The 23,904-nt window shown below is 39.8% G+C and overlaps 1 protein-coding gene across 17 annotated transcripts in view; it reads left to right on the top strand.

Moving 5' to 3' along the window:
* LOC113224832 (calcium-dependent secretion activator 2) overlaps positions 1-23,904 on the top strand; it is a 567,701-nt gene that overhangs the window by 195,746 nt on the left and 348,051 nt on the right. For all 17 annotated transcript variants that reach the window (XM_026454354.2, XM_026454360.1, XM_026454352.1 and 14 more), the window contains one exon: positions 19,598-19,930. In XM_026454354.2, coding sequence (XP_026310139.1) covers positions 19,598-19,930 — 333 coding nt within the window. The remainder of the gene's footprint in view (positions 1-19,597; positions 19,931-23,904) is intronic.

Below are 23,904 nucleotides of genomic sequence, written 5' to 3'. Positions count from 1 at the left end.
TAGTTCAGCTTCTATAATAATGTAGATGAAAATAAGTTCAATGTAAGGCATTGGGAGTGTCTGTAGGCCCTCCAAAGGTTTGTGGCATCTTCTCCTTTAATAGCATTGCTTCTCTAACTAGAGTGAATTACTGTCTTCCTCCTGGATTGTGAGATCTTACCCATATGGCAGGTTCGTTGATTCATTCAACAAATATTGATTGCCCTGGAGATACAGTGGTGAACCATATAAAATGCCTGCCATCAATGGAGCTTACTTGTTAGTGGGAAGAAAATACAAAAAATGTCATGTGCCTACATAGTTATAAGTGCTGTGGAGAAAAATAGAAAACAGAATAGGGAGCTACAAAAGGCAGAGATGCAGCTTTAAGTAGAAACATCACCAAGAAGACAAAGAGCTGAACAAAGACCTGAAAATAATGAATGAAGGCCTTAATCTATAACTGGTGCAGAAAAAGTGAAACTAGTGTTCAGGAGAGCCAGTAGGATAGTAAGTGGGTCTTGTCATCTGAGAAATGTCAAGAACGTTTAACCTGCAAGACAGAAGACAGTGTTAGCTGCCATCAAACACTTGAAGAATGGGCTTGCAAAGAATTTAGATTTTCTTTGTTTTTGCAGGGATTAGCATGCAATAAGAGAATGACAGCTACAGGGAGAGCATTGCCACCTGGAAACAACTTTCCAGATGGTGGTCCTACCTGTAGACAGGCGATTGCCTTCAGAGAGCCTAGTTTCTCTTCCTTAAAGGAGTTTGATATTGTTTGGATGTCATTTTAGTGGTGGTGATGGTGAGGGAATTAAAGCTTTAGAAGAGTGATCGGATTTATACCTTTGGGTCACTCACAATCCCAAGAATAAGATTCTGGGATTAAAAAGCAGTAACATTGCTATTCCACATGTAGTTGCCATCTGTTAAAAAATAAACAACTACAAAGTATAAACGATAAAATCCATTCAACAAATATTTATTGAGAGCCACTGTATGCCAGGGAAATTTAGTTACAAGTTTTGAGTTCATTTTGCTTTAACTTAATAGAATGTTTGCTTTTAAAATTGATTTACTTTCCAACCTTTTTTTTTTTTTTTTTCATTTTTACTTTGGAACTTCATTTCTCTGCAGCAGGCCCTTGGATTATCAAGAGTAAATAACTTGCTATCCTTAAGATTTATGTTTTATAAACCTAGAATTTGAGAGGGTAGCAACTCATTCTCTGGTGTCTTGGTAGTATTGTGGAACATGTAATGGTTTGGCTTTTAGAAATCTCTTTCCTCCCAACTTCCCTGTTAACATTGGCATATCACCCATCTTCTCAAAGAAAAGTTTTTTTGAGGTATTTTATCAGCAACAAAGGACTGGTATTTATTGATTTCTCATCCATTATGGAATATTTTATAAAATATGAAATCAGGTGTTTGACTTATTCTAAAATGCGTAACAAAATAATTTGAATTGATGAAGGATTGGGTCGATATGTGAAAGAACGAATGGAATAAAATGTTAATTGTAGGATCTAGGTAGTAGGTGTGTGTGTATGTATGTGTGTGTGTGTGTATATATATATATGCTTCAAACTTTTTTCAACTTTTCTATATGTTTAAACATTTTTGTAATAAAATATTGGGGGAAAATCGTGCTTTTGGATGCTATGGCAATGTCATATCAATTCAGAAGTTTCTAAAAAACTATGCTCCCTGTACAGTAAGTTCTCACAGTCCTCACTTAACATAGTTGATAGATTCTCAGAAACTGTGATTTTGAAGTGAAATGACTTGTAATGAAATTGATTTAACCATAGGCTGATTGATACAAATAAGAGTCAAGTTCCTACAGCCTATTTCTAGTCACAAAAATATCACCAAACTTCTAAACAAAAACCAAAACACTTCTAATAATAAGCATGGAAATAAATGTGAGCTCCATACACATTTAATAAAGATAAATAAAAACAAGACAATTATTTATCCACTTATTTTAGTTCAGGGTCACAGGTGTTCAGAACCCAGCAACTCAGGGTACAAGGCAAGCACCAACCTGGACAGGATGCCTTCCCATCACAGGGCACACTCACACACACACCCACACTCACACAGGGACAATGTAGACACAGTGAACCTCACATACATGTCTTTGGGATGTGGGAGGAAACTGAAATACGTGGAGGAAACCCATGCATACTTGGGGAGAACATGCTAACTCCACACAGACCATAGCCCCAACTGGGAATCGTTTTTTTTTTTTTTTTTTTTTTCTTCCTTCATTAACATTATATCAAAGCAACCTTGTTAGAGGACTGCCGTCTGTACTTGCTGAGGGACAGGTAACAGTCTGGGTACTGTCATTGGTCCACGGATAACATTTCAACTAACAGTGATTTTAAAATTTATTTCACTATATTATCTCAGGTAGTACTAAAAAAAATGTGTTGAGAAAAGTATCATTCCACATTGTAAGCACATATCGAAACATCACGTTGTACCCCATAATATATAAAATTGTTACTAAATAAAAAGTCTTTTCAAAAGTGATATTGATACAGAACCGCTGGGCTGCCAGCTAAACCTCCATCCTTAAGCCTGGAATGGTGGCTGTAAGAGAAAACAACTGACCCCGTTTTTCTTGGTTTTCCCACCCAAATGTTGCCTTTTTGGCCTGCCACACCTCTATCCTGTGCCCTTAAAAAGGCTTCAGCTGGCAGAGCAACACACAAGCTGCTGAGCATCAAGGATACAAGTGGTTGAGCAGTAAGCTGAGAAGCAGCAACTGAGCATCAGAGACTACAGATGGATGTGGCTAACTTCAGACGGCGTGGCTTCAGGGGAAGATCACCTTCTTCCTACACTATTCCTTTCCAACTCTCATCCTGCCAAGAGCCACTTCCATCACCAAATAAAATCATCCACATACACTACCCTTCAATCTGTTCATGTGACCTGATTCTTCCTGGATGTTAGACAAGAACCAAGAGGGCAGGAGCTGAGAGCTGCTCCAGAGCCCACACAGAGCCTGCTCCCTCAAGAGAGGAGCGACTGGCTGTTCCAGCGATTGTTTGTTCCAGTCCCTACACTTGGTTGTTTGCATGTTCTGTCTCATGAGGAGTGGCCAGTGACAGGCTGAGTGAAACAGGCCACTGAGTTCTTACCCAAGAAGGGGATCAAGGTCAAGGGAATTATCCCACCTCAAGATTATCTGTATTCCACTGCTGAGGAAACTGACCCAGAATGGTTCAGAGTCTCTTAGCTTGTGTCACACCTTGAAAACTCTCAGGTCTCCTGATGCCCTCTCAGGTTTGTTACATTATTTCCCTGCTGATGAGTGGAGAGTAGCACAGAAGTAAGGATGAGGTCAATTGAATTCTATAATTGAAGTTGGAATACTGTAAAGCTATAGAACAGCAGGGGAACACATTTTTTTTTTTCAGCTAGTAAACATACATTAAGGATTTATTCAACATTAGATATATTATGAGGCTTCAAAAGTAATACACTAAATTTTTTTTTTTTTTTGAGACGGAGTCTTATTTTCTGTATTATTACAGTGAAGGCAAAATAAGAAAAGCATTTTCTTTGTAGAATAGATGTAAGAAGATAGCCCAGCCTAGTAACATTCAGACTTTTCTATCACACCACGAAACATATTGAATGAAGGCAAAAGAGATGGCTTAGGCTGAAGATATGGCATGGAAAGCTGGTATCTTCTTTGACTTTGTGGCTACGTATAGAAGCTTTTCTCTAGAAATTCATATTTGCCATTCCATTGCTCCCTTTTCCATGATGAACAACATGGTTTTTCTTCCGCTTTAGGGTCTCAGTCTTTGTTGCACAGTGTCAGACAGATTGGAAGCCCAGGTAGGATGCAGTGATCTTTGTGTTTGTACAAGTGGCTTGGTAAATCTTCACTTTCAGTCTCATAAGTACAAGGTTAAGGAGTATTTGCTATTGGCTTAGGGAAATTTAAACTAAGCATTTCGAAGAAAGACTCAAAGATCTGCTGCTAGCTGATATTAGAAGAAAAAAGCTTTAGAACAACTTCGTAATATTGATAAGATCATGGTGATATCATGTGTATATATTTTTTTCCAAAAAAAGCTTTATACTTTTCAAATCCCATTTGTGTTCATTTGGGTATAGACTCATCTCAGTTCTTACAACAGGATGTAAGAAGGCATGGACAGTTCAGGGCTTTATATTTGGTCTAAGGGCTTTATGTTTATTTTTTAGATTTATTTATTTATTTATTTATTTTGAGACGGAGTCTTACTCTGTTGCCCAGGCTGGAGCACAGTGGCACGATCTCAGCTCGCTGCAAATTCTGCCTCCCGAGTTCACGCCATTCTCCTGCCTCAGCCTCCCAAGTAGCTGGGACTGCAGGCACCTGCCACCACGCCCGGCTAATTTTTTGTATTTTTAGTAGAGACGGGGTTTCACCGTTATCTCGATCTCCTGACCTCGTGATCTGCCCGCCCGGCCTCCCAAAGTGCTGGGATTACAAGCGCGAGCCACTGCGCCCGCCCTTTTCTTTTTCTTTTATTTTTGAAACAGTTTCACTCTGTCGCCCAGGCTGGAGTGCAGTGGCATGATCCCAGCCCACTGTAACCTCCACCTCTTGAACACCTCTCGGGTTCAAGTGATTCTCGTTCTGAGCTTCCTGAGTAGCTGGGATTACAGGCATGCACCACCACACCTGGCTAATTTTTGTATTTCTAATAGAGACGGGCTTTTGCCATGTTGTCCAGGCTGGTCTCGAACTCCTGACCTCAGGTGATCCACCCACCTTGGCCTCCCAAAGTGCTGGGATTACAGTAGTGAGCCACCATGCCTGGCCTGGTCTAAGGGCTTTAGATTTGATATTAGGGCTTTAGATTAGTTATAAGGGATTTAGAATAGTTGGAAGTATCTTTAGAAAGCAACTGTCTCATAGTTTATAGATAAGGGTCTAGAGGTATTTCTTACCAAAATTAACTTTTTTAGATAAAATAGATTATTTGCTATCAGTTTTAAGTTGTGATTCTTGACATTTGATAGGTAAAGGAATGGGATTGGTTAAACCAGTGTTTTTCAAATCTTTGGAATTCATGGATCAGTAAATAAAAACAGAGGTCAGATATTGCACTTTTTTTGTGTGCCAAGAAAGATAATTAACCATTACAACAACAATGAAACTGCCTTTGCAAAGATTATGACAGAGAAACCTAGCATAGCTGATTCCATCTTGCTTCTAGCCTCATAGACTGGCTGACTTTGTTCATTCCTTTGCCTAGGCCAAAGTAACCATGGGAATGATTTAGTTTATAGTTTAACTTGGAAGCAAAGATGATAATAGTCCCTCTCTAAAACTAAACCGCTTCTTGCTCAGGGACTAAAAACCATCTTTGTAAAACTAATGAAAGGCGGCTGGGCGCGGTGGCTCAAGCCTGTAATCCCAGCACTTTGGGAGGCCGAGACAGGCGGATTCTACGAGGTCAGGAGATCGAGACCATCCTGGCTAACACGGTGAAACCCCGTCTCTACTAAAAATACAAAAACTAGCTGGGCGAGGTGGCGGGCGCCTGTAGTCTCAGCTACTCGGGAGGCTGAGGCAGGAGAATGGCGTAAACCCGGGAGGCGGAGCTTGCAGTGAGCTGAGATCCGGCCACTGCACTCCAGTCTGGGTGACAGAGCAAGACTCCGCCTCAAAAAAAAAAAAAAAAAAAAAAACTAATGAAAGGCCACAGGATTATGATTGTGGGAGGGGCCTGAGTTCTGCTAAAATGTAGGCCTAGTTTCTGTAATCTCTTACTGCTCAGTAGTCCTATGGCCAGAGGTCACAAGATTTGTGACTTCCCCAATTGCTCCTATAGATAACATCACTATGTAGAACGTAAGATTGACCTTTTGAGGTATCTTTCACATTTTCCTTTTTTGACCACCAGCTAAATCCACTCAGACCCACAGTAGTGGTGCAACCCATCCTGCGGCCCCTATGCAGAGACTAAGTGCAGGAGGACTGTTTCCCACAACCCTGTGATTTCACCTCTAAGCAGTCAACATTCCCCATTCCCTAAACCCTTGCCCACCAAATTATCCTTACAAAAAACCTAAACTCCAAACCTTTGAGAGATTAATTTGAGTAATAACTCCATCTTCTGTGTGGCCAACCTTGCATTAATAAAATCCCTTCTCTATTGCTATAGCGCAGTCTCAGTGAATTGGTTTTTTCTCTGCAGCTGTGTGGGAAGAATTCACTGGACGAATAAAACAACAAAACCGCACATTTACTATTAATAGCATTGTATGACAAAAAGTGACTTCTTGCACCTACAATTTCAACTATTAAAATAGTAAATAAAGTTAACTTTATTAAAATGCACTTTGAAGTCCTTGTATTTGCTTTTTTCACTTTGAATTCATGAAAACTTCATCCTACACTGGTCAACACACCAGCCTTTGGATTCAATAACTTTCCAAAGTCCGTTACTACAAGGACCTAATGATTTCCTTTAAAATTTGAGTATCTGATATCTAATGATACTAGACACTACATAGATTTCAAAAGTGCAGTTTGCAGTCTAAACAAGAGAGAGATACAACGATGTGGTATAAGACAGGACAGCAGTGTTTTTTATACCTATACAGAGCCCTGGGGAAGTGTTAACATGGCTTAGAATAGAGAAATACCATCAAACTGGAATGCTTGACAAAGAGGTGAACAGGAGCATTCTCCTGCCTAATCCTTACCAGTCCATTTACCCGTTGGCCCTGCCAGCTCAGTTGAATGAGCCACAAATTGATAAACTGCTGAACTTGATTGCATGATGGTGAAGAGGGGAGCTCTAGAGTGAGATTGGGCTTAAATCTTGACTCTTCCTCACTCTGACTGTGTAATCTTGGCCATGTCTGTGTATTTCTGTATGGTTTATGGGTTTTTGTTGTTGTTTTTTACCTTTAAGGTAAATACTAGCACCTTCTTTATGCAGTTGTGAGGGTTAATATACATTAAGTCCCTAAAATAAATTTTAGTTATTTTCAAAATACAGTTTTTATCATGTGACTCTCTGCCTTAAATGTTGATGGCATTACATGCTCCTGGGATAAAGACCAGAGCACTTTCCAGGCCTGACAAAGGCACCTCAGGGCCTCTTCAGGCATCTCCCATTCCACTATACTCTCGGGCCCTTCACTGCAGCCCAGGGAGCTGCCTTAAGGCCCCCTTAGATAGGCTGTGTTCCCTCCACCCACTGTCCCCTGGCCCCTTGGTTCCTTTTTATTTGCAAATTCTTTGTCTTCAGATCTCTACTCTCCTCCTCAGGGAAGCCACCGTGACCACCTTAGCCAGATTCAAACTTTGTTACAAACTTATGGCACCAGAAATTCTCACTAGTATTTATCAAGCTACAGGCATATTGGTTTGTATAACCATTTGTTTGCCCCACTGTAAGCTCTAGGAAGGAAGCAAACTTTTGTCATTTTGCTTATGACGCCTGATCACATTGCCTGGCATTTTGGTTTGTCTTGGTAAACATTTGTTGAACAAATGGATAAGCTATGGGGGTGTGAATGTATGCAGAGTGTGGGGGGCTACACAAGTGTGCCCTTTTACTGGAGCAGAAAATATGTTCTTGAGAGCAATGCAAGAGAAGCCTGGAAAGGTATGTTGAGGGAGACTTGGATGGATATAGAGCCTGGCACAAAACAGTGCCAACAAATAATCCATTGACTGGCTTTGGGTATACAAAGTGACATAGAAAAAAAATTACTGTCACCAAGCACTTACAATCAGTTCCTAGGGAAATGATGGTTTGATTCACAGTCTGGAGAAGTTTCTCCATGATAATCTGGATGTGCCTCTGAGTTGGCCCCATGTCCTTCCTGTACAGCACCTCCAGGATGTGGCTGAGCAGCTGACAGCAGGCCTCCATGTCCTCCTGTCTCTCCAGATGGTACTTGAGCTGATCAGTCATCATGGGAAGCAGGATCTCTCTCTAGTCATGCTGTGTGAAGTGGATATTTAACTGGGGCTAACAGCATCCTTCTCCAACTGCTGCTTGAACATAAGCTTACTGTATTGCAATGTAGTGAGCAGTCGAGATACAGCCTAGTATATAAAATGTCCTCATTTTTCAAATGAATGTCAAAGTTGAAAGGTAAGCAAACCAACTTTAAAGGTAAACATTTGGCTCTTATTTTCTCATTATTTACTTGTAGCAAAAGACATGTATTTTCTGCTAAGTCCTCATTCTTCTGGCAGTTTCTCTGTAGTGTTTACATTTAAGGTGCCATTAATAAAATTTTATGAAGGACCCTAAAAAGTAATTGAGATACTCCCCCTTAGTTACTTTATTGTCTACTCTAATGTATTGTCAGTGTTTCTCATAAACAGAGTAATTAGGCAGGAACCTACTCATTTTTTTAAAGAATATTTTAATAATTTAGACAGTCCATCAAGTTTTGGATTATAGTGGCTTTTCCCAGAGTTTATTGCTCTCCTCCCCACCCCCTTACCTTAAGTTTGTTTCCTTTGGCAAAAGATGCATGAATAGGTCTTTAATTTTGTTTTTGAGGTTCGAGAGGTTATAATTTCTTTTCTTCTTTTTTGTTTTTCTACTTTGGGTTCTGGGATGCATGTACAGAACATGCAGGTTTGTTGCATGGGTGTGCCTGTGCCATGGTGGTTTGCTGTACCTATCAACCCATCTTCTAAATTTTAAGCCCTGCATGCATTGGGTGTTTGTCCTAACACTCTCCCTCCCTTTACCCGCCCCCCCCACTCGCCAACAGGCTCTGGTGTATGTTGTTCCCCTCCCTGTGTGCATGTGTTCTTATTGTTTAGCTTCCACTTACGAGTGAGAACGTGTGGTGTTTGGTTTTCTGGTCCTGTGTTGGTTTGCTGGGAATGATGGCTTCCAGCTTCATCCATGTCCCTGCAGAGGACATGAACTCATTCTTTTTTCTGTGGCTGTGTGGTATTCCATGGTGTATGTGTGCCACATTTTCTTTATTAGACACATGCACACGTATGTTTATTGCAGCACTATTTATAATAGCAAAGACTTGGAACCAACCTGAATGCCTATCAATGATAGACTGGATAATTTTTTAAAAAAATTAGTACACATTATCATTTAACTTACCTTGGTGGATGCCTTTCCAAAACATAACTTGAAATGAAAGGAGAGAACATCGCTTTAGAGTTTTCACTTGAAATCAGAGGAGGCACACTCGTCTTTTCTGGTATGTGACCCTTGTTCTTTCTACACATCTAGGGCATTAACAGGTCTTCTTGGAGCGCATAGTCAGAATGGAGCACTGGGCTCCTTTGAGTTTCTGTGTCTGGTGTCACCACAGAGGACTCTGTTTTGTGTGAGTCACAGCCAGGTCCCACAGATGGACAAATGCTGCCTTAGTGTGTTTCCATCCTGTAAAACAGTTCGTGTCTTAGAGCTTCAGCACATGTAAGGTTCAGATTTTCCTTTTTAAAGTACATCTCTTTTAAGTTTGGATTACAACATGTATGAATCAGGAAGTAAAATGTTTCCATGTAAAAAAAAAAATACTGGTATTTACATACTGGAAAACCATAAATTATTTGATTTCTAGTGGGACTAAACTTCACTACAGTTGAAAAGCTTCCTGAATTGGTAACACCTGAAAAATAGTTTTAAAAACTATATCGCTGTTTCTCCAAGGACAGCATAGGTTACGGAAATTATGAGACAATATTTTATTTGGTATTATTAAGGAGAAAAAGGCATGTCTTATAAATGGGCCTCTTGTACTTTTCTCAACGTTTTGTTGAACACATGCTGGCAGCCTTCCTGGAAACATCTCATTGCCACAATGATTTGGCAAGCAGATAATGTTTTTCTCATCATTATAAAATTCTTTTAAATCAAAGAAGTAGTGCATGGTTCAAATCAACAGCAATGTGCGAACAATAAGGGCTTCTGTGGAAAAGTATGTTTGAAGCCCTATTTGGACAGCTGAGCAGACTTACTTTTGGCAGATACACTTTCTTGTTATAGTAATCACATTTCACTTTTGTTATTAGTTCACCACGACTTTGTTAAGATATTCAGTGACTTAGTTGGTATATAAGCTGAGTAGATTAATGGGAAGAGTGGCAGTTGGTGGTGCTCAGATTGAAGGCCATATGTAAGTTAAAATTTACTGAAATGTGGACAAATGTGACATACGTAGTATGTCATAGTTTTCTGACGTGAGGTTCCTAACCGCCACACTGAATAAGGTGTGTGCCCAGTGGCATTTTCACAAGAAGAAGTCACTGGTGGATAATTCCACAGGTGTTGGCCAGCAACCAGCAGGACATCTGGCTTCCAAAGGTGCACCCAGGCTGGGGTGGAGGAATGGGAGAGAAAGGGAGTAAAGGAGTAGTGTTTTTAGAGTCCAAAGGTCCAGTATTTGGGTCTCTATTCTCCCAGTAGCTGTATGACCTTGAGCCAGTTACTTATCTCCTCAGCTTAAACCACTTAACCTTTAAAAGAGAATGATATTGGAGAGGGTACTGGGTGATTGTGAGGATTAAAGAAGATAATACAGGAAGAGCTCTAGGGAGACAGGATATCTGCTCCTTGGTGAATTTGTCAGTGTAAGGAATTCCCATGACAGCTTCGACACCAGCATGGTGCCCCGCTGGTACTCCAGGCAGAATTTCATGGAGGATCCTGGGTCCCACAGCAGAAAGTTGGAGGGTGACCACTGATGCCTGGAGACCAGCTCTGGAACCAGTTTCCACATGTAGCCACACTTTACCTGCCTTTAACTTGATAACTGTTGTTATGAAAGGATGTAGGATTCAGGTATTTTATATTTAGTGAGACTAAACCCATCATTGTTACTTTCATAACTGATAAGCCTGAAAGATTGTCTTAAACTCTATTATTATTTCTGTAAGAACACAGATTATAGGAAGTGTTAGATAATATTATATTTATTAGGCAGTATAATTTATTTTACTCACAAAACTAATCCCTCTCCTTTGGGACAATACTCATTATGCTTCCTTCCCCCGATATCCTTTCCTCCCCTTTTCATATGGACAAGGTCCATGTTTTATACTCCTTTCCTATATGATCATATAATAGGAATCAGTAAATCTTACTGGTTCATTAATTATTTAAATTATGCAAGTGTATGGGTTTCACAGCTTTAAAGTCTGCCCTAGTTTTGCTCACACCTCTGCCTTCCTACTTACTACTCCTCTGCTAAATACTCTCTAAAAATAATCTTTCAACATGTCACTTCCTTACTTATTTAGTGTTTTCCATTGCCTCCTGTATCAAATTACATCTCTGTACCTATTCTTCTTTGCTTATCCAGGGGTTCTTTCTCACTGTACTGAGAGCCCTGCTCTCCAGGCAGTTGATCAGCTGCTTCTCACAAGACTAGGCTCACTCTTTCCCTCTTTCCTCTGCAACATTATTATTAGTAGTAGTAGTAGTATTTTTTTAAGTGATAGTCTTACTCTGTCACCCAGGCTGCATGGTTCACTGCAGCCTCAAACTCCTAGGCTCAAGCTATCCTTCCACCTCAGCTTCCCGAGTAGCTGGGAGTACAGGCGTGCACCACTGTATATGGTTATTTGTACATTTTTTTGTAGAGATGAGGTCTTGCTATGTTGCCCAGGCTGGTCTCGAACTCTTATGCTCAAGTTATTCTCCCACCTTTGCCTCCCAAAGTTCTGGGATTTCAGGCATGAGCCACCACAGTCCAGCCCTTCCTCTGTGATGTTATTCATTGTGATTTCTTCCTCTGCAGTATTGTTCCCTCTTCCCGATTCATTAATTATTTAAATTATACAAGCGCATGGATGGGGGAATTAAATCATTGGTTTAACCATTCGAACCACTCATTCACTCATCCAGTGGGTATTTTCTGGGTGCTTGCTATCTATGTACCTGGCCAAGTGCTAGGTGCTACAGATAGAATGGTGAATGAAACAGTCTTTGACTTCATGGAACTTACTGTTCAGTAAGGAAAAGAGATGGGAATTAAATTTTTTACTTAAATATTACAGTAACAGTGTGATCAATATCTTAAAGAAAAAAGAAAAGGTCCTGTAACAGCATACGATACAGGATCTGGCCAAACCTGGGTGACTCGGGAAGAAATTCCTGAGGAAGGATCAACTGGGTGGAGATCTGAATGGCGACTAAGATAATTAGTGGATGGTGAGGTAGACAATGGAGGTTTTTAAAAGGCCTGTGGGATTGGAGCACAGAGATCCAGCAAGGAAGAATAACTTGTGATGAAACCAGAGAGGAGGAAGTTTGGACTTTTTTATTAAAAAAAAAAAAAAAAAGTTTCACTGCCGGAGTGCAGTAGCGAGATCATAGCTCTCTGCAGCTTAGAACTCCTGGGCTCATGTCTGGGCACCATGGCTCACGCCTGTAATCCCAGCACTTTGGGAGGCTGAGGCGGGTGGATCACTTCAGGTCAGGAGTTCGAGACCAACCTAATTAACATGGTGAAACCTCGTCTCTACTAAAAATACAAAAAAATTAGCTGGGTGTAGTGGCCTGTGCCTGTAGTCCCAGCTACTCAGAGGCTGAGGCGAGAGAATCGCTTCAGCCCGTGAGGCAGAGGTTGCAGTGAGCTGAGATGGCGCCACTGGACTCCAGCCTGGATGACAGAGTGAGATTCCATGTCAAAAAAAGAAAAAAACCTGGGCTCAAGTGATCCACCTGTCTCAGCCTCCCGAGTGGCCAGGACTACAGGCATGTGCCACCACACCTGGCTAATTTTTAAATTTTATTGTAAAGACAGGGTTTTGCCCAGGCTGATCTCCAACTCCTGAGCTCAAGCGATCCTCTCACTTTGGCCTCCCAAAGTGCTAGGATATAGGCATGAGCCACTGTGCCCAGCCTCGTTTGAGACATTTTTGAAGTGGGAACTCAGAGGCCATGGTGACGATTTCGGTGGAAGACCAGTGAAACCAATGAAACAGTTTTAAGCTGTAGAAGGATTTAAATGATCAGTGTTTAAAAAATATATATATGCCAATTGACAATAAGTTTGGAAAAAATGGTAGTAGGAATAGGGTGACTGCCAGAAAAACCTCTGAGGCAGAGACCAGTTGCAAGGCTGTTTGCTCTTATCCCTTGAGCCCCAGGGAAAGGGAGGGAGAACTGTTGTGGGAGATGGAGAGGTGAAGAAGGGCTTGAGAGGAATTGAGGGGATAGAATCAGCAGGGTTCAGGGACAAGTTGTATGTTGGGGAATATAGCATGGAGGATGTGAGGAGTCAGGAATGATTTCCAGGCCCTCGAGGATGGAAACTGGGATCTGTCACTCACTGAGATAGGCAAGCAGGAAGCAGAACAAATATTGGAAAAGTCATGAACTCTGAGACTTATTTAGAGTGCCAATGGGACACCTAAGGAGAGATAGGAGTGATATTAGAGATCTAAATTGTGGAGCTTAAGTAAAATTAAAGGTTGATGAATCACGCTTCGTGATGGCCTTCAGAGTATGTGTGATGTGGAAGGTCCCACACCTAATCAGCAGACTGAGGGCAGAGGGGAAATGTAGCCTTCTTATGATGGTGGGCCTTTCATTGTCCTCTCCACATAGGGCCAAGAGAATGGGTCTTCATTCCTACTTTCAGGTCGTTGCTCTTCCTCCCCTGTGTGAAAGCCCATTTCCTTCTGGAGCTTGTGCCTTTCAATATGTCACTTCTAGACTTCCAGTTACTGGATATTTATCCATCCCCTGGTTCTTTTCCCACAGTCATCAGTATTGTAGGACACCTGTGAGTTAGTTGCTTGTATAATCCTCCTGTTTATCTCTGGAGATTTCAGTGTGTGGGGGTAGTAATTACTTTTTCTCAACATATATATGTGTGTGTGTGTGTGTGTATATATATATAATTTTTTTTTCTTTAGACAGGGTCTCACTCTGTCACCCAGTTTGGAGTGCACTGGTGTGATCATGGCTCACTACAACTTCTAGCTTTTGGGATTGAGCAATCTTCCCACCTCAGTCTACTGTGTAGCTAGGACAACAGGCATGTGCCACTACGCCCGGCTAATTTTCTGTATTTTTGGTAGAGCAGGGTTTCACCACTTTGCCCAGCCTAGTCTCGAACTTGTGAGCTCAAGCCATCTGCTCATCTTGGCCTCCCAAAGTGCTGGGATTACAGGTGTGAGCTACTGCGCTGGCCAACAAATTTTTACTAAGCTGTCACTAAGGGACAGGCTCTGTGTTAGGTACTGGATTTTGAGCAAACAAAACAAAGTTGCTGCTGAGGTGGTTACCTTCTATTTTGGTGGGGGGACGCACAATAAATGCATGTCAGATGATGTTATATGCGGAAACAAAAACAGAGCAACATGAAAGAATAAGGTAGATGAATAAGGTGGCAGGAAGACAGGACTTCCACTCTGGAGAGGAGAGCTTCTGCTCTTCACCACTCCAGTAAATCTTGTCTGTCAAAAGTGACCTGGCGATGATAAAAAACCAGCAAATCTCTCTTCATTTGACCTGATTTCTCTTATGGCACTTGGTAATTCTCTGTCTCTCTCTCATGGTGAGATGGACAAATGGACAAAGGGAGGTTTTTAAAAGGCCTGTGGGACTGTCTCTATCTCTCTTATCTTGACTGAGACTGTCTCTGTCTCTCTTATCCTGAAACCATCTCCTTTCTTGACTGCTAGTAAATCCATATTTTTTCTTCTACTCTGACACCACCAACCTGCCATGGATCCAGTTCTTTTGCCAAATTTAAAATGTAGGCATTTCAGAAGATTTTGTCTTGATTCTTTCTGTTTTGTTTTGTTTTGTTTTTTACCATACTTTGTCTCCAAAGCTGACCTGTACCAAAACTAAACTGATTTTCCATGACTCTCCCAACATTCACCACCATATACAAATGCACACACATGGGCTTCTACCTGTATTCTTTATTTTTGGTTACTGGAATCTAGACACCCCAGTAAAAAACATGCAATTTTCCAATTTTCCCTGTTTTATGTTTCCACATTTTGTAAATTACCAAGACACATTCATTCTATTTCCCAAATCCTCTTTAACTCCACCTTTCTCTCTAGCCTAGTCCTAGCCCTTATTGTTTTCCACCAGGTCTGTTGTGTTCATGTGATAACTGATGTCCCAGTGTCTGCTCTGGTCACTTGTTGTCTACCCTTGGTGCTGCCACCATTTACCTAACGCATGCTTCTCACCATTTTAGCACCTTGGCTACCCAGCTACCCTGGACCTCTGCGTCACCAGATAGAGCCCAGAGTCCTCCCTCCCCCACATGGCCCCTACTCTTATAGTGAATGTCCCTGCTAGTATGAAAGTCCTTGTATTTCCCTCAAAAGGCCTTGCAGTGTTATTCTTTTGTGCTTTATTGCCGTTATTCTTTTACTTTCTTTTTCTTGAAGTATCCTTTTTTTCTCTTTCCTTGTCACACAATTCATGGGTTGTTCAAAACATGAGTCTCTTGTCTCTGCCCTGTGCTCCTCTCCTCTCATACTCTGCCCCCCCAACAGAGTTAATAACTTCTTTTCTTTTGCCTTTTCTCCCTCTGTGTGGGTTTCCATTGCTGCCGTCACCCTATTATAAATCCATTGCTGTCGTCACCCTATTATTTTCATGTGTATCCTGTCTCTCTCAGGTGCTGTGACTGTTTGAAGGCAAGGCCTTTGGCTCATTTCTCCTTGTGCCCCCAACACTTAGTAGAATCCCTGAAATGTTGTTAACACTTACTAAATGTTGATTATATTACATCTGATTGGATTGAGTATGGTTTCAGGTATGGTTTTGCAGGGGAAATGAATTCAAAAATGTAAGTTTCTTAGTGTCCTTGTTTCAAAAATGTGGTTTGGTTACTTGGTGGAATCTAGCTCTGACTCCGTTAGTCAGAAGAACTTGGAAAATATAAAATGCCTGCCAACTTAGCGTATTAGAAATTAAGCAATTAAAGGGTTTTCTGATGACCCTCCTAAGATATTCATACTTCACTTTATATCTTGCTGGTCAAACTATACACACATTACTAAATTTCTCAAAGTTTGTTGTTTTGACTTAGAATATTTTCCTATAGGGACAATGCTGCAGCTCTTCGGTATTTTTGTATCATTTAGAGTGCACTATGAAGACAGAGAACACACAATAATTGAACAGGGAACACTTAATATAAACAATAATAAATTGGTTACTATGGGTAAAGAAAACTCTAAAGAATATAGGAGTAGCAGAAATAGGGAACAGAGTACCCAAAGAGGCACCCCCCTACCCCAGGGCTGAAATCCAGACCTCACTGGAGAAGGTGTGTCTCACTGCATGGCACAGTAGTTCACTCAAGTGTTGTAGGGAGACTTGCAGGGCATTGGCCTTCTGGGGTTCTAGGGGGAAGCTGTCCACAGAGGGGTGCCACACTGCAGAACTCACTGGGAATCTGCCAGTGGGGATGGTACATTGGGAGACCATTCAGAGGGGTCTGGAGAAAAGCTGGCCAAGGGTTGCTGCCACATGCCTTCAGGTAAGAAGAGAACCAGGAAGAAGAGCCCTTTTTCTTCCAGTGTACATCCTCTGGCAGCCTCTACCGACGTTGCTTAAAATTGTGTTAGATGGCTGGGCGCCGTGGCTCACACCTGTAATCTCAGCACTTTGGGAGGCTGAGGCGGGCAGATCATGAGGTCAGGAGTTCGAGACCAACCTGACCAACATGGTGAAACCCTGTCTCTACTAAAAATACAAAAATTAACTGGCCATGGTGGCACATGCCCGTAGTCCTAGCTACTTAGGAGGCTGAGGCAGGAGAATCACCTGAACCTGGGAGGCGGAGTTTGCAGTGAACCGACATGATGCCATCGCACTCCAGCCTGAGTGACAGAGCAAAAAAAAAAAAAAAAATTGTGTCAGCTGACATAGGCAGGGCAATGGAAACATGGAAAAGTGGAGCTGAGAAGCAACAGATTAATATCTGGCAGAGTCCATCCCTTTAACTACTGAGCTTCCCTGAGTTCCACCTTGAGATACAACTATTGCAGAAATTAGGGTACAAATAGACCAAAATTATGTGTATATAAGGTAATATATGAGATCATATGTATAAATACTTTCAATCTTTGTGAATATAGTTTTAAATTGCGTCTGAATACTTCTTATGCAGGTTATAAATATACAGTTTGTTTATGTTAAATGTCACTGCTCAATGAGAGTGATTAGATGAGGTTGAGAAGGGAGGTGGAGACACATCTGAGTTCTGAAGTAGTTCTTGGCATTCTTAGACAAAACATATTGTTAAACATCTCAATTTTGTTGTCTTTGATATAGAAATATTTAAAGCACTATTCGTATTCCTGTCACTTAAGAATTAATTTGTGTTGCCTTAAAAACATAAAAAGTAAGACAGGGAGACTTTCCAATAGTAAGTAATTGAGCCAGAGTTGGTAAAGACAGAGGAAGAATTTTGGGAATGTGTTACACACACAGAGGATCCCTGACTCATGACAGTTCTGCGTATGATTTTTCAACTTTACAATGGTACAAAAGTGATACAACTCAGTGGAAACCATATTTTGACTGCCTATATAGCCGTTCTGCTTTTCATATTCAGTATAATATTTGACAAATTACATGAGATGTTCAATACTTTATCATAAAGTAAGCTTTGCATTAGATGATTTTTTTTTCCCAACTGTAGGCTAATGTAAGTGTTTTGAGCATGTTTCAGGTAAGTTAGGTGTATGAAATGCTTTTTTAATATGATATTTTTAACTTATGACAGACTCATTAGGATGTAACCTCATTGTAGTTTGAGGAGCATCTTATTTGCCAATGCAGAATTTACTATCAGTGGTTCAGTATGTAAGTCTGTCAACCAAAATATTTGAGCTCCAGGAATCTTCTTGCCATTGAGCAAAGATAGGAAACAAGAAAAACAGTTAGTGTGAGTGACCTTAAGAGAGAGAACTAAAGTGGAGGGAAAAGGCTTGGGGTCAGGTGGTTGAGCATGCCAGCCAGGGGTTCAAGTGAGTCCACTTTGACTGTATCAAGCAGGTGTGCTGCTTGCCCACATGCAGACAGGCATGGAAGTGTGGTGCAAGTAGTATGATCATAACTTGGGAGTACATCACTATAATGAGTCAGTTATTAGGGTAAAAGTTGAGGCTCATGCCTGTAATCCTAGCACTTTGGGAGGTCAAGGCAGGAGGATTACTTGAGCCCAGGAGTTTGAGACCAGCCTGAGCCACGTAAGTGAGACTTCATATCTACAAAAAAATTACAAAAACTAGCCCAGGCATGATGGTGTGTGTTTGCAGGTCCTAGCTACTTGGGAAGCTGAGGTGGGAGGATTGCTTGAGCCTGGGATGTCAAGACTGCAGTGAGCTGTGATTGTGTCACTGGGCTCCAGCCTAGGCGACAGAGTGAGACCCTGTTTCCAAAAAAAAAAAAGAAAGTTGACATGAATTTTTGTTCTGTAAGCTCAATAACAGCAAAAAATTTATGGAGGTTCTATTAAATTGTCCTGCAGGCTTTTCTGGGAGAGTATTTTGACATTATGGAAAGAATAAAGCAATAATAAAAGCAGTCTTACATGGCTTATAGAGGATTCTTAGGAATATTGACAGCATAATAGATGTTTAATGAATCTTAACTGATACTTAGATACATAACTTAGCAGAATAGAGAGATTTAAGGCCAAATCTGATGTCTCTTCCCAAATATGACCTTATTACTGTACTTATTTTTACCCAACCCTTGCTACCTATCTCATGAACATCTTACCCTATGGTTGTCATTGTTTTTATTTTATTTTCTTTCCAGTAGTAATGGACAATTAGAAGTCCCTTAGAAGTATTGCTTTTTCAAGCCTCCATTCTTCCTAGTTATGATAAGTGTGTGAGAAGTTGCAGAGGTGGTAAAATCAGGGATGGGGACAGGTATATTCTAGCCTCCCAGCTGTTGGGCAATTTTGAATAAAAATTACATATGATGAATATAGACTTGGATACTAGACTTACCCTACTATTGGTCTTCAAGTCCACACTCAAATGATAGAGGATTCTCTCCTTGCTGAAAATCCAACTAGAACTCTCAGACACAGGTATGGATGTTGGGTTCATATCTCCAGTTTTCCTAATCTTTTTTTTTTTTTTTTTCTTATAAACAATGGTCATTTATTTCTCACAGTTCTGGAGATTTGGGAAGTCCAAAATCAGGGTGTTAGCCCATTTGGTGTCTGTGAAGACCTGCTTCCTGATTCACAGACAGCTGTCCTTTCACTCTGAACACATGTGGTGGAAGGCATGAGAGAGTTCTGGAGTCTGTGTATAAGAGCATAAATCACATTCATAAGGATGTCACTCTAAAGGATTTAGTTTTAGAGGTGGGAGACATACAGGTCAAAGTAAACTATCTTACAGGTTTTTGTTTTTGTTTTTTAACTGTATGCTGTGTCTCCTAAACATTTTAACATTTTAGACAGATTTGGGGCCACCGTTATGACATTGGTTACCATGTATTATAAAACATTTTGAATCATTGTGGACTATTTGGCTGAAATATTTGTAGAAATTCTGGCTGGACTGCTGAAAGCAAGTGGCGTTAGCACCCACACCTAATTGTAATTGGGTTTTTTGTTCATTTGTTTTTCAGGTTTTTCTAAAGAGTGACCGAGTGGCCAGAATGGTTCAGAGTGGAGGATGTTCTGCTAATGACTTCAGAGAAGTATTTAAGAAAAACATAGAAAAACGTGTGCGGAGTTTGCCAGAAATAGATGGCTTGAGCAAAGAGACAGTGTTGAGCTCATGGATAGCCAAATATGATGCCATTTACAGGGGTGAAGAGGACTTGTGCAAACAGCCAAATAGAATGACCTTAAGTGCAGTGTCTGAACTTATTCTGAGCAAGGAACAACTCTATGAAATGTTTCAGCAGATTCTGGGTATTAAAAAACTAGAACACCAGCTCCTTTATAATGCATGTCAGGTAAGTGGTTTATGATTTCCATTCCCCTGTCTGACTCGTGGAATAAACATGAAGTTTTTACAAGCCTATGAAGATCTACTTTACTTGCTATAATCACTTTACTTGGAAAGTTGAGCAAAATTGAATTTTAATAAATCACATAGTGATGAGAGCAGTTTTGAAAGACGTATTTAGTAGAAGGGGAAGAATATCAGTACTTCTTATCCAGTAAATAATTGTCCCTATGTGCCCTATTTTAGGACATCAGTTTGTGTCTATTAGGTATAAATGGGCCATGCCCTGTAGAGTAAAATGAAAATCATCTCCTATCCGAGGAAGCTTGGCAAATTATAATAAATAGGTATTTCTCACTGCAAAATAGTATTTTATAAAGATATGATGCTGATCTTCTGAGTTGTATGGAAGTAATGAAATTTCAAATTTTTTAATTTAGCTCACCCAGATAGAAATAAATTGATGATGATTGTTGAAATATGTAATTTAAAGAGATGACAGAGTCTATATTATATTTTCTCTTCAGTTGTTATTCTAGCTATACATACAAAAATGGGATAAAGGCTGGGCATAGTGGCTCACGCCTGTAACAGAGCTTTGGGAGGCTGAGGCAGGTGGATCTTGAGGGCAGGAGATAGAGACCATCCTGGGCAACATGGTGAAACCTGGTCTCTACTAAAAATAGAAAAATTAGCTGGGTGTGGTGGTGCGCACCTGTAGTCCCAGCTACTCAGGAGGCAGAGGCAGGATAATTGCTTGAACCTGGGAAGCGGAGGTTGTAGTGAGCTGAGATCATGTCACTGCGCTCCAGCCTGGCAACAAAGCAAGACTCGTCTTAAAAAAAAAAAAAAAAAAAAAAAAAAGTTGGTGGGGGATAAGATCATGTTTCACAGTTTTCAGTTTTTAGACCCAATGATTTGTCTAATAATGTGGTCCTTCTGTATTTGCATTTTGTTTGTTTATGTTGAGGGTATAAATTATTTATGCCCTAATATACAACTTAAATTGATAAAATTCTGACACTTAAAAATTTATGTATTCCTTAAGAGTTACACTTCTATAATGTACATTTTTATTTTTAATCTTTTGCAAATCATCTCTTAATTTCAGAGTTATATCCATATTGGTTACTTTGCATTGGTAATTTGTGGATCATTTCAAATCAACAAATTAATAGAGTTAATAGTAAATCACTGTGGAACTTTAACTCTGTGAACAATTTGTGTACTAACCGTAATTGATTTCATTGTTTTATTAAGCCAGGTAGTTATTTGATAATAGTAGAAGATGACTATAAAACCAAAATCTTCTATTTAAAAGGTAACTTCAGCTGGAACTTTGTATTTTTAGTGAAACAGTAGCTCACCTGTACAAATAAATGTTGATGAACATGATTCAGTGGGAAAATTCAGATTCAGATATTCAGTAGACATTTGTTAAGCTTTATTCAAGTCCAAAACCTCTGTAGGTATGAGGGAATCCAAGTTGAGTGAAAAAACATATGTTTTCTTCTATAGTGGCTAGAGTCTATAAGAAAAGACTTGATAAGTCCAAGAAATGTCATTTATTTGCAGCTTGCTCAGCTTTTTATTATGAGGATGGGAGTGATGACTTCCAAGCTCTTTTTATGTCTCAGTTAGAGGTATAATTCTTTTCAGTTCTGAGATTTGAAAGAAAAGCTTATGGATTATTTTTGATTGATTTTAAAACAAAGAAATTATAAGACCTCTAAATGAGTTACTATATATGGATGAGAATATACTAGATGTTACAAGGTTATAAAATATATTTCCATGTTCCTATGAGTTTATGTTATTAGCTTAAAATATGTTTAAGTTGTCTGCCTACTAAAGGATCAGCTGGACTATGGGCACCCTGGTTTTAGTCTTCCGTGATTTGAAACCTACTTGCATTTCAGATCTCTGACTATAACAGTGGATTTGTCCTTGCTCAGCATTGACCTGAACAATAACAACAATAAAAAATAGCAGATTTGTTTATTTGTCCTTTCAGTTCTATCAGTATTTGTCTCCTATATTTTGATACTCTATTAGGTACATATATTTGTATTAGGATTGTTATGTCTTTTTGTAGAATTGACTCCTTTATCGTGATATAGTATTCCTTTTTATCCCTGATTATTTTCCTTTTTCTGAAGTCTGCATTGTCTTAAGCTAATATAGCCACTCCAGCTTTCTTTTTACTAAGGTTGACATGGTGTCTCTTTCTCCATCTGTTTACTTTTAACCTAAGTCTTTATTTTTAAAGTGGATGTTTTGTAGACAGTGTGCAATTGGGTCTTGAAGTTTTTCTTTCTTTTCGAGACAGAGTCTTGCTCTGTTGCCCAGGTTGGAGTGCAGTGGTGTGATCTCAGCTCACTGCAACCTCTACCTCCTGGGTTCAACTGATTCTCCTGCCTTAACCTCCCGAGTAGCTGGGATTACAGGCACACACCACCATGCCTGGCTAATTTTTGTATTTTTAGTGGAGACAGGGTTTCACCATGTTGGCCAGGATGGTCTCGATCTCCTGACCTCATGATCTGCCCACCTCGGCCTCCCAAAGTGCTGGGATTACAGAAGTAAGCCACCGCGCCTGGCCGAAGTTTTCTTTTTTTTAAATCCAGACGGATCATCTTGTTCTTTTAATGGGTATGTTTAGGCTACTCATATTTAAGGTGATTACTAATATACTTAGATTAAATTTTATAATCTTTTACCACTTCCATGCATTTGTTCTTTGCCCTCCCCTACTTTTTATCCCTTCTCTAATTTTGATTGAACACTTTATATGAATTCCATTTTTTTATCTTTTGGTGTACTGTTTATACATTTTTTTAAGAAACAAAATTTTGGTGATTATCCTAGAGTTTAAAATACACATTTTTAAATAATGTAAGCCTACCCTCAGATAACATTATACTATAAGGCTTCATGTGTACTGCAGCTACTCCACAATAGAGTATACCCAATTCCTTCCTCTCATCCCTTGTGACATTGCTGTCATTCACTTCACTTACAAATACTATAACCCCCCAATATATTCTGTCTATTATTGCTTTGAACAGTTATCTTTTAGCTCAATTAAAAATAGGAAAAATAAAATATTATATATATTTTACCTTCATGTATTCTTCCTCTGATGCTTTTTCATTTCTTTATGTAGATTCAGGTTTCTTACTGATACTATTTTCCTTATCTCTGAAGAACTTCTTTTGACATGTCTTGCAGGCCAAGACTAGTGGTGATGCAGTCTCTCAGTTTTTGTCTCAGAAAGTCCTTGTTTATTCTTCACATTTAAAGTATGATTTCACTGGATATAGAATTATCTGTTAGTTTTTTTTTCTTTCAACACTCTGAAAATTTCACCACACTGTCTTTTTGTTTGCATGATTTATGATGAGAAGTCTAATGTAGTTCTTATCCTTTACCCTTTAGAGGTAAGGTGTTATTTTCCCCCTTATGGCTTCCTTCAAGAGTTTTTCTTTCTTTCATTTTTTCTGCAATTTGAATATACTGTGTCTAGGAGGGTGTGTGTGTGTGTGTGTGTGTGTGTGTGTGTATGTGTGTATTTCTTTTGCTTGGTGTTTTTCTGAGCTTCCTGTATCTGTGGGTCAGTGTCTATCTTTAATTTTGGAAAGTTCGCTGCTATTATTACTTCAAATATTCCTTCTGTCCTATCCCCTCTTTATTCTTTTTCTGGTATTCCAGATATGTTTATGTCACCCATATTTGTATCACCCGTGTTATCCCATAGTCCTGGGATGTTCTGTTGTTTGTTCAACTCTTTTTCTCTTTGTATTTCAGGTTGGGAAGATTTTATTGACATGTCTTTAAGCTCGCTGATTCTTTCCTCAGCAATGTCAAGTATTAGGATTGCTAATACGATAGACTAATGAGCCTATCGAAGGCATATTTCATTTCTTTCACGATGTTTTTTTTTTTTTTTTTTTTTTTATTTCTAGCATTTCCTTTTGATTT

Source organism: Piliocolobus tephrosceles, unplaced genomic scaffold, assembly GCF_002776525.5.
Source record: "Piliocolobus tephrosceles isolate RC106 unplaced genomic scaffold, ASM277652v3 unscaffolded_41, whole genome shotgun sequence".
Lineage (NCBI taxonomy): Eukaryota > Metazoa > Chordata > Mammalia > Primates > Cercopithecidae > Piliocolobus > Piliocolobus tephrosceles.
This window is presented reverse-complemented; position numbering and strand designations above follow the sequence as displayed.